The sequence below is a fragment of the Alternaria conjuncta genome (genome assembly GCF_024043145.1).
Source record: "Alternaria conjuncta strain BMP 0040 chromosome Unknown scaffold_14, whole genome shotgun sequence".
NCBI lineage: Eukaryota > Fungi > Ascomycota > Dothideomycetes > Pleosporales > Pleosporaceae > Alternaria > Alternaria conjuncta.
In genome coordinates this window covers 800408-814722 of record NW_026250103.1, presented here as the reverse complement: position 1 = coordinate 814722, position 14315 = coordinate 800408, and the positions used below count along the sequence as shown (strand labels likewise).

General features: G+C 54.5%; 3 protein-coding genes across 3 annotated transcripts; 1 reads left to right on the top strand and 2 right to left on the bottom strand.

Annotated features, from left to right (window-relative positions):
* Positions 1-670: 670 nt before the first annotated feature.
* Positions 671-4809, bottom strand: J4E85_008898 (uncharacterized protein; the record flags this gene model as incomplete). The annotated part of the gene is made up of 3 exons (XM_051473122.1): positions 671-4174; positions 4219-4358; positions 4428-4809. The coding sequence occupies 3 exons, from the start codon at positions 4807-4809 to the stop codon at positions 671-673; spliced, it is 4026 nt and encodes a 1341-aa protein (XP_051323342.1).
* A 1614-nt stretch (positions 4810-6423) lies between these two features.
* Positions 6424-7773, top strand: J4E85_008897 (uncharacterized protein; the record flags this gene model as incomplete). Its single annotated transcript, XM_051473121.1, is given in 2 exon segments — positions 6424-6502; positions 6521-7773. The coding sequence occupies 2 exon segments, from the start codon at positions 6424-6426 to the stop codon at positions 7771-7773; spliced, it is 1332 nt and encodes a 443-aa protein (XP_051323341.1).
* Positions 7774-8772: 999 nt separating this feature from the next.
* Positions 8773-13399, bottom strand: J4E85_008896 (uncharacterized protein; the record flags this gene model as incomplete). The annotated part of the gene is made up of 2 exons (XM_051473120.1): positions 8773-12546; positions 12596-13399. The coding sequence occupies 2 exons, from the start codon at positions 13397-13399 to the stop codon at positions 8773-8775; spliced, it is 4578 nt and encodes a 1525-aa protein (XP_051323340.1).
* Between the last annotated feature and the right edge of the window lie 916 nt (positions 13400-14315).

Below are 14315 nucleotides of genomic sequence, written 5' to 3'. Positions count from 1 at the left end.
GACAAGAGGTCCTTCCAGAAAGCTCAGTTTCAACCTGCTATTCCAGATGTATGGTGATCACGAGTGCGCAGAGATCAGAGACAAAGTCTTTGCTCTTGTGGGAGTGGGGAGATATGGTTCGGCTTTGGTACTTGACTATCGCAGACCGGTCAAGGACATCCTTCTTGACGTGTTCTATCTTGAAATAATACGATGGAGCTGGGAGGGTCAGGGAGGTGCTCTTGGGGAACAATATGATACCGCGTATTTATTGGAGAGGGTCCTAAAGGTTCCCTTTCCTGAGGACGAGGCAAAGTTTCATCTCGACTGCAGTTATGGCATAGCAGCGGAGGTATATCGCGGTTTGTATAACCCTACAAAATTGGACTTTTTTGAAGCATTCGCTCGGGCACGGCAAAGTATGTATCACACCGCCAAGTCACATCCTAGCGAGTAAAGAAGCTATCGAACACACTCTCAATTATCATAACTCCATTAACATCTCCATGCTATACTGAGCGAGCCTGCAATCCAATCCGAAGCTCCCACACCCAATGCTTAGTATTATGTACGAGAAGATGCAGACGTGAAATATATACAGTGAACATCGGCATCTCGTCTCATACTCTTCAATCCAATTGTAATCGATCCCGAATGACCTCAACACTCTCTAAGCGAATAGTCCATCTATCTAACGGCGGTACTGGCCCTGATGCTGTTGCTGCGCATACTTTGCTGCCTGTTGCGCCTGATCGAAGCTTGCGCCGTAAGCCTGCGTGGGCGGAGCCTGCTGTTGTTGCTGCGCCATATTGCCGTAGCCTTGCGGAGACGGCTGTGGGAAATACTGGCTCTGTGGTGTCTGCGCTGGGGAGACCCAACCTCCAGGGACGTTCATCTGTGGGGTTGGCGCCTGCTGGGGGAAGTACTGCTGCTGCTGTTGCTGATACATTGGGTGCATCTGGCTCGGTGTGGAGTACGCCATTCCGACGATGCCTGACGGTGTACCAGGCCCGGTAGGCATGCCCATAACACTCGGAGTACCCATCATGCTTGGCGCGCCCATTACACTCGGAGCACCCATGCCGGTTGGCGTGCCCATACCCATAACACTAGGAGTACCCATCATGCTCGGCGCATAGTTGCTCTGAGCCATCGCATATTGTTGCTGCATCTGCTGTTGCATCATCATTTGCTGGCGTTGCTGGACCTCCATCATTTGGCGCTGTTGGGTCTGCAAGGTGCGTCGGTCGATCTCAGCTTGCATAGTCGGTGTAAAACTCTGGCGATTGGCCTTGTGAGCCGCCTTCTCCTTCTCGCGATAATCGATGTAACCTGTAAGACCTGTCGGAGGCTCCTTTTGCACTTTCTTGGTGTTCTGCGAAAGGTCCAGAAGAGGAGTGTTTGTCATGCGAGCCACCTGTTCCTGCTCGCGAGCAGATAAAGTAGTAGGTTGTTGATTAAGCAGTGTCTCAGCACCACGGCTTAGAGGGCGGCTGGGTGGACGGGCAGGACCTGGAGAACCCTGAGGCGACCGCTGAATATGACTCCAATCTCCAGAGTGCGTACGAGTCCAATCTCCAGAATGCGTGCGACCGAAAGGAGGTGGGGTGTGCGATTTGCTCCTGCCATGTCCATACATTATAGGCTGCTGCTGATGCGCCGCACGATGCATCACCCAGTCTTCAGGATCCAACCTTGTCCTGTCCGGCTGCTGTGGTGACGCTGCTGCAGGCTGCCATGCGACCTGTCGTGAATCCGAGATCTGCGGAGAGTTCGAACCACTGCGCGCATGCATGGGTTGGTTAGGTGAACCTGCACCGGAGATATAAGACAGTCGGTGCTGTTCGTTCGGGGTCGTCGCAAGGTTCTCTTTGGATCGCGAGGCGCTGTTGTCGTGTAGCATCTGTGTCATGGTCCCACTAGTGCCCGGACGCTTGCCGTCAAAGTCCAACGCATACGTCGGGCCAAAGTCAATACTAGGAACAGCTGCAGGCGCCTGTGCTGGGTCTAGAACAGACTTGTAGCCATGTGGATCTTCATCTGAGGGAAGCTTTACGTTTGGGTCTCCAATCATGGTTAGAACGCCGCTTCTTGGTCGGTCGGCGCGTCGTTCAGGCACTCTTCGTGGAGGAGGCGCAGGTTCCTCTTCAGCGATGCTGGCATAGTCTGGCGTGGAAGTCGATATGGCATCATCGTCGTAGAAACTACTTGATCCGCTTGGCTGACGATTCAGAGTGGGCTGTGTGATGTTGAAAGCGTCGAGAGCTTCAGGGTCGATTACGTCCTCTCGTAAACTGTCGAGTCTTGAGCTACTGGTCGAAAGGGTGTCATCCTCTTGCGAGGCTAGGGGAGACCGACCTGGTACTGGTTTACGGGGTATGCCGCCGCTTTCGGGGTGCGGACGATAAGGGAGCTCGTGACTGGGGGGCTGTGGCGGCAACTCACTATGTTCTGGGACCGATGGAGCTGTCGGCTGGTAGCCTGTGGGAGAGTCGACGAACTCGGAATGCTCGACGTATGGTGATGCGGGAATGGTAGACAGGCGGTTCCCAGAGTTTTGGTTCGTTGGAGGCGGCCTTGAGTTGACACCAAGATACATCGATTGCCCCTGATCACCGTACGCGTTGTAGTCACCACTGCGTCTGCTCTGTATGGTGTCCTGATTTCTCCAAGCCCCGACTGCGCCAGCGGCAGCTACGCCCCCTGGGAAGGATCCATGTGAAGCGTCAGCCATTTGCTGAAGCGTGGCAGAGTCGACTGCAGGGTTTGGCTTTGCCATGGGCATGTTGGGACGAATGGGTGGCTTTTGATTGGCAGCGTGCTCCTGGGTCGGAGGAAGGTCGACATAACCTTGCGGTGGAGCAGACAGATCTGCAGGCGGCGGTGGAAGGTTCTGTGGCTCCTTGATGGGGCTCTCGTCGTAATCTGACGCAGACGAATCATAAGGCTGGACCGCCCCGTTCGACGAACCGTTGAGTATACGATGCTGGGGAGGCGTCGGCGGTCGCTCGTCTTCGTATGGCGTCTCCTCTCGCGTGAATCTAGATGGATTGTTCTCGTTGCGTCCGTTGACTTGCTCTGACACAGATCGCTGATGGCGTGGGGTACCGAATGGGTTTGCTGCGGGAGCTGTTCCGACGCGACGCGGCGCTTGCACTTCAAAGTCTGGGAACTTGCGTGTAGGAGATGACGCGCGTGTGGACGGGCTGGAACGAATGGAGCCTTGGTCTTCAAATCGCAAGTTACGAGGTGTGAAGCCTGCCCGGCTGACGGTGTTCCTGCGGCTGGCGCGACTGTAGATGGATTCTGCGTCTTGGTTCGCAGTCACCATTCTTGTGGATGTGAGGTCCTTCAATTGCTTCCTCCAGTGGCGCTCTGACCACTTGTCGCTGCCCTCGGTGTTGATCAAGCCCACCACGTCCCACATCTCCAAGTATCCGTAGCGCCTGTCGGAGGGCATAGCGAACATCAAACCGCGGGTGTCTAGAACGTCTGCAATCAACTTCTTTGGGCGTCCGTATAGTGAGAATGTATCGAACACGGGGAAAAGGTACTGGAGCATAATCTCAAATCCTGAAATAGCGGGACGCGACTCCGGCATGACAAAGACGAATCCTTCTGTTGTACTCTCTGGCGTAGAGTGGATGGTGATCTTGCCCTCGATCTTGACCAATGTAGACTGGTCGATGAGCGGCTTCGACTGCGGGTAGATGGCGTAGCACGAGTAGGCGTCCTTGACCGTGGCGATGGCCTTGGTTTTCTTGGTGACCTTCTTGGTATCGTAGAACTTGATGTCGCCTTTGAGTATCGGCGGTCGCTCGTAAGCGTTGCCCTTCTTCTGCAGCTTCTGCATCTTGAGGTATTCCTTCTCATCTGGCGGAGAGACGACACACCAGCAGCGGCGCCACGGAGTGCCCGCGCCAAACCGAACGCGCACCCAGTCCTCGTACTTTGCGCACTGTCGGTCCAATATCATGCGGATGTTGTTCAGCGTCTTGCCCTTGCCAGCGATCAACGCACCCGTATACGCTTCTGACAGGGTCGTGTGTTCGAACATGGCGAGGCGGATGCCGGCGGTCCATTGCGTAAGCGCGTGGTAGGAATCGAAGTGGAAGAGGTATTTGTTGCTCGCGGCCGTGGATACGCTGAGGATGTTGTCGAGCTTCTTTCCGTCTTTGAGGGTCATGGAGGGGATCTGCGGGGTCAGTGAGGTCATAGTGAGGGCGTGAGCGGACATACCATGTGGATTGCAGCATCCGTCAGGTTGATGAACGTGGGCAACACCTCGGCGTCACCCCCAGCCTGGTCTAACGCGCTCGCATCCCAGAGGGAGAGGATGGTGCCCACGAGCTGGACGAAGTACTCCTGCCATCTCCGATCTGGCGCGGGACGGCCGCCTGCATTTCCGTTAGTATCACAGACAGGCATGGCCTACAAGGCTGACGTACGGGTGTCGGTGTCGTGGAACTTGAGGAAGTAGCCCTCCTGGTACAGCTTGTTCGAGTGGCTGTTCAGGAAGGTGAAGATGCGCTGCAGCTCGGGCAGCGTGTCCTGGCTTACTTCCATGACGGGCGGCTGGTATGTCTGGATCATGGACATGGGACGGACCGAGGCTCGCGAGTCGCTGCGCTCGCGTTGGGTCGCGCGGGAGGGAGGGCGCTCGCTGTTATACGAGTCGAGAGCGGTGGCCGACTGTGCAAAGTTGGCTGAGCTGACGGGTTGCTTCGTCGAGGGTGAAGGCGGAGCGGGGGACGCGGGGCCCGGAGACGGTCCGGCGGACGGAGGGTTCTTTTGCAAGGTATTCTGGTTGGAACCACCCCATTGTGACATAAACGACAGAACTGTGAAGGGGCGAACCGGGCGCAACATTAGTGAATGTTCTTGCAACGACGGGCACTGCCGACAAGGGAGCGAGGGACCCCGTTTTGTAGCCGGCGCATTATTTACCTCTCTTTGGACGACCCATGGCAGCAACGAGTGGCGGTATTAGTACAAGTGGAAGGTCTCTCCTCTATGCGGTGCACAATGCAGGTGCTCTACGGGCGCGTTGTCGGTACGGAACCAGGCGTGCAAGCCACGGGTACACCGGCTCGCGGAATGTTACGGCGCAGCGACTAGAGCTTCTTCGGGAACGAGCGACGAGAGCACAGGATTAGAGATGCGTGGAGAGGCGGAGGAGGACAGCAATCATGGAAACTACAAGGAGCGAAAGAGCGGTAGGCGTAGTACGTATATCTGAGGTCCGTGGTGGACTTAGACTTGTGGAGGAATTTCTGGGCACGCGGCAGGGATTAGCGTGCCTATGACGCGAACCTGCGAAAGGGTTCTGGTCTTTGGAGATCGTCGCGCGCTGGACGATCCATCTACCGGCTGACAGATTCGTATTCCATTGCGACTTCTTCCATATCCGCGCAGACGGCAGCGCGCTCCTTCATCGACATCAACGCATGGCCGCGTGTTCCATATCCACAATCCTCCCGGAGACCTCAATGGCCACTGCACGCTTATTCATTGGCTCTTGGTCGTATTCCCAGCGCATCTAGAGGCCCCGTACTAGACTAAATTGGCGGCCGCCCACCTGTCTTCGGTCACTCGGCACGGACTTCTCCTGTTCTGGGTAACGATGATGCTGTGGCAGTGCATCTTGGCCGTTTCTGCCAAATCCATGTGTTGGCAATAGCGGCCGGAACGCGGCCCACGGAATCTGGGGTACCCAGCTGTTCTTCCCTTAACAGAGGTTTGTCAGATGCGCTGACCGGGCATACAGATCTTACCTGCATGCCATCCTAGCCGAGCACTCCGAGTAACCGGCGCGTCGCGTCGTATGTTGTACCACAATGCCATGTCAGACAACGGTGCCAAAGGTTGATGTTGGCATGCATCATCGATTGAGTGACGAACGTGATCGCCCATCGTGGCGTTGTGTAAATCAAGGCTGAGACTGTCTACTTTGGTATTATTCAATAATTCGTTTTGAGCCGGCAGTCCGCATGGCAGATGAGGGGAAGCTGCCGGAATGGCTCGCGGATATTCGTCAAGACAGTCCTTGTGTTCATGACTACCGTCTCGCCTTGCCAATGCGCTTGGCGAGGATGTCGTGACGGAGACGATAGGCGTTCACGTGATATGATGCTTCTGGACTAGCGTTCTCACGGCGCGGTAGCGTGATGGCAGCTGACAACGCGGGCGCGACAGATCGCCTGCTCCACTCGGTGCCAGACGCGTCGAGCTGTAGCATGTCAACTTCAGTTTGATACTGCATTTCGGATAACAACCCAACTCGCCCACTTCTTCATCGTTCCGTTCTCACCGCACAGTACCCTCGCTTAATATCCCGCGTCACAGTCAGACAGTCAGTGCTGCCCGCACCGAGCACACACCAGCACATCACAGTCACCACTCCACCAACGCCAGACCTCCACTTTCCCACCTTCACCTTCCACAATGGCACGTAAACGTAAAGTCGCAGACGAAAAACCCTCGTCCACTGGGTCAACGCCTCAACCCAATTCTACAATGGCACGTAAGCGCAAAGTCGCAGACGAGAAGCCCACGTCCAATGGCTCAACGCCCCAACCCAACGGTGCAAAGAAACGAAAGATTGACTGGTCGACGGTAGACAAAGATCTCAGCTTCAAGATTACAGCCGTCACTGTCAGGAAACACAAGAAGCCAAGCAAATCAGCAAAATCAAAGCAGGGCGCTGTAAATGGCGGGCACGTCAGCGAGTTTGACGCGCCTTTGGACGCGGAAACCACGCAGCCAAATCCATATTCCGAGACGCAACTACCTGAGCTACACGTCAAGATAAAACCTGCGCTGTACTGGGAGGCTATGCGGCGCTATCGGAGGTTCACTGTGAACGGCGAGGAGTTCGAAGTAGGTCAGATGATCTTTGTGAAGAAGAGCGAAGAAGACAAGATCGCAGAAGGTCCCGGTACGATTGAGCATTGGATCGCCAAAGTTCTCGAAGTTCGCGGCGGAGATCCCGAGCATGTCTTTCTCAGAGTGTACTGGGCATACCGGCCTGAGGACATACCAGGTGGACGACAAGCGCATCATGGCGACAGCGAGCTGATAGTCAGCAATCACATGGATATCATCGACGCTCTGTCAGTGGATTCATCCGCAGACGTGGTGTATTGGGACGACGACCCGGAAAGCCTCGACCTCAAGACAGATCAGCTATTTTTCCGCCAGAGCTACGACATTACAAAGCGCGCCAACAGCCAATTGAGCAAAATGAAAACGTACTGCATCGACAAGAAGCCTTGCAATCCGGACGAGCTTCTTCTGCAATGCCCACAATGTTCAGAGTGGCTTCATGCGGACTGTCTCAAGAAGCGAGCGCTCCAAGACGCAGCACCGCAATTGAAGAAGCGGGGCCGGCCTAGCCAAGTTCAAGCCTCCACCACCTTGGATGCAAGGATCAAGGCGCAAGACAACAAGGCCCGCCTGACAATATTAGAGAGGCGCGGCGGGAAACCCAAACGCAAGTGGGACGTGGACATACTGTGTCTTGTATGCGGCGGGATGGTAGAGGAAGCCAGCGACAAAGCATACAAGGAAGTGCCTGAAACTGCAGGTTCTCAATTCGGCTCCGATATTTCTGAAGACGACAAACACGACATCATACCCACGGCATCTATGGTTGCCAAACCGCCCGTCCAGGACGACGATGCAGACTCCGTCATGGGCGATGCAGAGTCCGATCAAGACGTCGAAGCCAAAGACCCACCAGGAAGCGATGCTGAGATCAAGGGTGAGACCGTCGAAACACCCTCCTCCGACTAGCCCACTAAATTCCCATCCTAGTGCCAAGAAAGAGAGGCCGTCCTCCCGGATCCAAGAACAAGAGGAAGCGCACTCCTTGGGCTCCAACTAAAAAATCTACGTTGCCACATGCCAAATATCGCAAGACGGAGACTGGGAAAGAGGGTATTTTCCCGCATGCTGCATACGATGTGGATTCAATTACGGTCGTGGAGAAGACTGCGAAGACGGTGTCCGGATCTGCGAAGAAAGCGACAGCAACAAAAGTACTTGGATCTACACACGACGCGACAGCGAGCGCCCAGCCTTCTTCATCACAATTTGTGCCTTCCTCACCACAAGTGGGATCCAAACCAACACCATTGAGTCCCGAACCTGCGGAAGAAGTGCTCCCAACCATTGCACACAAAACACCAGCTCCAGCACCCCTTAGCGAATCAGTCTTCCAATCCGGCGTACGATCCGTGAAGAAACTCTTCTGGCGAGGATCCTAACATCACAGCGAGATCATTTCATTACCAAGTATAGATTTCAGGCGGGGTGTAATGGTAGATACCCCTTTCATTCGGCGTACACATCACTACAGCATACTCTGGTATTCCGCTCTGTAGCGAGCGTTTCCTCGCTATCAATACCCACCATTAATTAATTCACTGTTCAATTCAAGTCATACACGTGTAAATTATGCATTCTCACTCTAGGCGGTCTAACAATACAAAGCCCGATGAAGGCATGTATACTCGTTAAAATCAGCAAAGGGGGTATCCACCTCAATGTCCCATTCCCACCACCCATGTGAAAATACACTACAAATAACGCCGTCGCTGAATGCTGTTTGATCCCGTATGCATGCATGCAGCGGCCTTGAAACCTCCTTTTCCTTAAACCATATTTCGCTGTGGGGGAAAGAGATGCCCGTCCGTTAAACACCTTAGAAATGCATGTTGTGTTATCCTCGATACCTCGTCATGGCCATCGCTGTCGACCTTGTCTCTTACTGCCGACCTTTTCGTCTCGATCTCATCGTTTCTTCTCACCTGGCAAGTTGGCCTTTCCTACCTTCATCTTTAGTAGCAGTCTTGGCCCACTGCTGCCACCCCTCTCCACGCTAACGAGACCGCTCTTAGCAGTGCCGTTGCCGTTTGACATACTACTTGGCTCGAAGCTCTGGCGCTTAGATGGCCTATCGTCGTCCCCGTTTCCAGTAACCATCTTACGTTTCTTGTTCTCTCCAGCGAGAAAGCCGGCCAGCCTTTTGGGTGCAATTCGCAGCTTGACGATCTTGCTTCTCTTTTGCTTGATTACAGGTCTGGCCACGGATGCAGGGTTGGTCGCAGCAGGTCGTGACGGAGCAGGGGCTGCGCTTGGCCGAGGTGATGGAGCGGCGCTAGGACGTGGTGATGGAGCTGCGCTGGAGGGCCTTGATGGCACAGTAGAGCCGGAAGCGGTCTTGGTCCTGATCTTAAGCTTGGGCGCCGGCAGAGGAACCGGTGATGCGATAGCAGGCGGTGTAGCCATAGCCTTTGGTACCTTGATGACCGCTGGTGTTGGCTTCGCTTGGGCAGGCGCAGGAGCTGGAGTCGGGACCTTGGGTGGTGGAACCGGAGTCTTGGTAACCGGAGCAGGAGCAGCGGTGGGAGCTTGAACCGGAGCCGGTGCTGGAGTCGCTGGCTTGGGGGTCGCTGCTGGGGTGGCTATCTTCTTTGACGGCTGCATCAGCGGCACTTCTGGAGTCGATGAACGCGAATCCGTTGCGGCTGGAGCGGCAGGGGGCGGGGGCGGTGGTGCTGGTACTGGCGCTTGCACTGGCGCTGGAGATGCAGGTTTGGACACTGGTGCAGGGGATGGTGAGTGATAGACAGTGGGTGAGAACACTATAGACTGGCTTCTCTGTAAGGCCTGTGTAGAGTCCGCAGTTGCCGGTGTAGATGCAGTAGACTGCTTCTTCGGTCCTCCGATCTTGAGCGACAGCTTCGGCAGTGCTGATTTCGGGGCCGGAGCAGCGGTATCTCTTGTGGGTTGTGGTGTAGGTAGTGCGGCAGGTGGAACAGGCGCCTTTTCCTTCTTGTCGTCTTTATCCTCCTTCTTCTCCTCCTTAGGAAGCGTCCTCGATCTCCATCTAAACTTATTGGTCTTTTTGAAGACCACTGATGCCTTTCCAATATGCTCCACCTTCCAATAGCGTGGCATAGACAGTTTGATACGCAGCTTGTTGGACTTCTGGTTGTCGAAGATCATGTCGCAGATGTCCAAAAGCTCAGACATGTCGTTCGTAGACAGTACTTTCGACTTCAGAGCTTCTTCCAGGACCATACGCAGGGTCTGGTTGCCCTGCATGTCGCTCTTCAACCCTCTCAGAGCCCCATTAAGGTTCTGCCGGGCGAGAGCTGATGCACGCTCAGCATTACTGGCTTCGTTCTCGATCATAAGTGTGCCTGCTGAAGTGTCCGCAGCCTTCTCCGGCGCCCAGACGTCTCCAGTAGCGATTTGTCCAATCGCAATGCCAAAGATGCGTAGCAGCTGCTTTCTGAAGTACGGCGAAGGATCGGACCGAATCTCATGCATGAGGAATCTCAAGACTGTATCCTTCCGGATCATGCCGAGCCGAATCAAGCACTCCCAAGCTTTCAAGCGTACGTTGTCTGCATTTCCAAGCTGGGCGTACTGGAGGAATTCGGTCGGCTTGAACGGGGTGACCCGGCTCATGACCAACTTCAGCGCACAGTCAAGGGCGGTAGTTGTGTAAACGTTCTGGTAGGTAGGGATCCATTCGTCAAGTCTCTGGTGTCGGGTAAGCTCTCCGATGGCTTTGCTTGTGAAATCCTGCTCTTGAGCCCATTCTTCGTGACTAAGGTCGGCACTGGCTGTAGTTTTTGTGAGTGTCTCCGCAAGACAGCGCATCAGGGTAGAAATATAATGGTCGTCGCTGTAATCGTTTCCGCGGTTGTCGTTGTACCGAACAAGATCGAGCAAGAAGCGCTTCGCTTCTAGTGGTGATCTGCCATCTTCGCCCTTTATCTTAGCAATGGCTTTGGGGATAGCGCATTGTATCAGATACATGCTACGATCAGAGAAGTCGTTGGAGCGAGTCATGGGTGAATTGGGTAAGCAGAAAAGCTCGCGGAAAGCCTTCTGCAGATGGAACAGGCCAACCCACTCTGTTCGCTTCAGTGCACTCTGAGCCAAAACATTAGCGGCCATGGTCCGTATGCCGTGGAAGTATCGGTTGTCCATCAGCGTCTTGACCAAGAAAGTAGAGATCAGCTTATGACCTTCCTTGTTGGCGAGAAACTGTATCGACTCTGCTTGTGCAACGACATCCTTGTCTTGCTGCAACTGCGAGACATACATGTATGACGGCATGTCCTCGATGTTGGTCCGACATATCCATTCAAAGTCTGCATCGACTCGAATCCACTCGTAAGCCTCCCCCTCTTGCTTAGCCTCGTCTTCCGGTGGCCAATCGTCTAGTCGCCATTCATCGTGTTCCTGGGGAGATGTGAATAGATCTCCCAGCATGTAGAAGGTTACATCCTCTTGAGTCTCGCCTGAAGCATCCAGACCCGCAGCAGCAGCCATGCGCTCCTTGTTAAGTCGATTTCTCTTGAGTCGCTTGTACTTTGTGTTGTACGGAATCTCTACTTTGACGTTGTTCGAATTGATATCGACGATGTGTTCGTAGGGTGTTCCGTCAGCTTCGTGAATTCGAATAGTCATCGGGCCAACGAAGGTGGGGTATCCTGTCGCTGACCGCAAGTCGCGAGACTTCTCTTTCGCTTCGCGCATGAAGTCATCCGCGGCGAGACCGCTGTCGATGTTCGTAATGGACGAGTCAGCCTGTAGCTGCTTGATAGTAAGTTGTACCACTTGCTTCTTCTTGTTGAACGAAGGTACGCAATGAAAAGTAGGACATCCAGCCCCTACGATCCATTGCTGGAAGAACGATTCCAACTTCTGATGTCCAACCTTCTCACAGATATCGAGGAAATCATCTGTAGCGATGGCGCCGTTGGCGTACTTGCCCTGACGAGCATTGAAAAGCATTCGGTACAGACACCTGTCGACACCATTCTTCCCGCTCTGTTTTACCAGACGGTTGTGGAGGATAGAGAGTACCATGAGCGATTTCAGCTCCATAAACTCAACCTCACCAGGATCCAGCTGTAGGACGTATCCAAGCTGCTGTAACGACGGACGTTTGCGGTCCATCTGAATGACTCTGTCGACCATCACCTTTTGACGGAACCGCCAATCGTTCCGACCGAACAGCTCTCGGAGGTAGAGCTCAGCCATGAACCAGGATCCACCAACGATGATCCAGTGATCTTCTGGGTTGTGTGCAATCACGTCGACGCCTATCCACTGGCTAGCTACCGCATGCACCAAGACCCTGGTTGTGTGCTCCAGTGGCTCCCATACAGTCTCCGGAAAGAGCAGGCGAGAGCTACAGATGGAGAAAGAGGCTGTGTGTGCAGTATCCCATTCCAGATCGTCTACGAATGCGAGCTTGTAGGAGTTGCCGAAAGCATAACTCTGGAAGCGCTCTGTGAAGGTGTCGAGAGCTCGGGCCAGCATCATGGCGCTGTTCCTGACCTCATTCTCCTTGCCTGGCAGACAAAACGCGTGAACTTTGATGGCATTCTCTCCCAAGCGCTCGTCATCGAGTGTGTCGCGATATTCCGAGAGATCGACATGTTCGAAGGGACCGATTACGAAGCCGATATGCTGTGGGAGGACGAGGGTATCGCACGAGAAGCTGGCTGTCTTTCGCGAAGAGTCGGCGGGATCGAGAATCTTTAAAGGTCAGCATCGGGCGCGCTAAATACAACGAATCGATACTCACATCGTCTGTTAGGGTACCGGAGCAGATGACTTGCATCTCCATGGCTTTTTCTTCCTCGGACAAGTCCACCTGATCGTCGTCCGCATCCAACATGACACTATCCGCCTTTTCGACACCCTGTGCTTGTGCCTGCACCTGCGCATTCGATTTGCTGAGCGCATCCCCCAGCGTTCGCGGGTAGCGGATGGACACATCGAACAGACAGCGCGTTTCGCCGTCGTCTATGCACGGAAAGAGACACGAAGCCGCACCGGGAAAGGACGAGTTGCGCGTGTAAGCATGTGGGTACCGGGCATCTCCATCCTCGACTCCGACAAATTGCAGCGCGTCCCGAAAGTCGTCCAGTTCGTATTCGATCTCCAGCTTCATCGGCGCATAAAAGGTGCCCTGGGCGTCGTCGGTCATGCCAGCCTCCGAGGGCTTCACTTCCCGGATTTTGACCTTGTCAGGCACGGTAATGACCAGCTCATCTTCTGCGCCCTGCGTATGTCGCGCTATCCGCTCTTTCGCGTAGTGATACTGTTCGAGACCGGTGCCGGGATATAGCGTCAGGCGCTGGTGGAGGTTCGAATAACTAAAAGCGGCTTTTTCTCCTTCGATCTTGATGCTTGTCGGCCTCAGCTGCCGGCAGTTCAGCGTGATATCCCGGAGATGCGCCTTGTCCGGCTGGATGTCGAGCGTGGTGAGGCCCTTGACGCGGCGCGGTGCAAAACTGAAGTCGAGCTCGAGCTGCTGCTTCAACAGGGTGAAGGAGCCGCCCGACGAGGCGTCAGCCGCTACATCGGCGAGCTCGTTGGGCGCCATGTTAGGCGACGCAGGCGATGCTGCTTCCGAGTTGGCGACGGGGAGATGGCGGTCGAGGGTTGAGCGGTGTTGGCTCAGCTTCTTTGTCGGCGATACGCGTACATGCCGGGAGTTCGCGACAATGGCCGCTAAGAGTAAGCGCTGGTCTGTGCGCGAAATATGTGGAGGCGCGCACTTCCGCGCTTCACTAATCGTCACCGAGGCCCACTTCAACTATAAGAATGTGAAAGTCGTAAAGTTCAAACAACCCTCTGGCTACTTTATTAGTGCTGTACTCAGATACCAGTCTTTGCACTGCCATGCTCACTATGAAGCGAGCTGGGCAAGTGCGTAAAGTTCGGTAAAATGTGCCCCTTGTCTTCTAGGGCAGGTATCAGATCGTGGATCTTTGTTAAGTGAACAGGTCGCTGGGGCCCTTTCATTTCTAGGGCAGATTTGAGACCGTCGGTGTTCAAAACTAAAGACTAGCTGTGATACCTACCTCTTCTAGGGCCGATTTCATATCGTGGGTTTTCAGAACTGGAAGGCAGCTGCGGCCACCCACCGTTCCTAGGGCAAGATCGCTATCGTGGGTCGGTGAGACTCAATGGATGTCTGCGTCTCCCCTGCCACCCCATTCGTCCTCAAGGGAAGGTTCGCAATGGTAGGTCGCGCTACCTAGCCTTGAGACTGGAGGGGTACCTGCGGCCCCTTGATACCCTCCTCTCCTAGGGCAAGTGTGTTATCGTGGGTCGCTATCGATGGTATTTGTCTGTCGCAGCTATACCTAGATAGCACTATCAAGACCACGTGGTTTTCTTGTACTCACAACCTTGGAACTCAGTTTTTCACTCAAGCACAACAAAGGGTCATGCTGCCTGGAAGGGGACGTCGTCACTGGACCAAAGTCAATCAAACTCTTGCTCCGTCTTCTGAC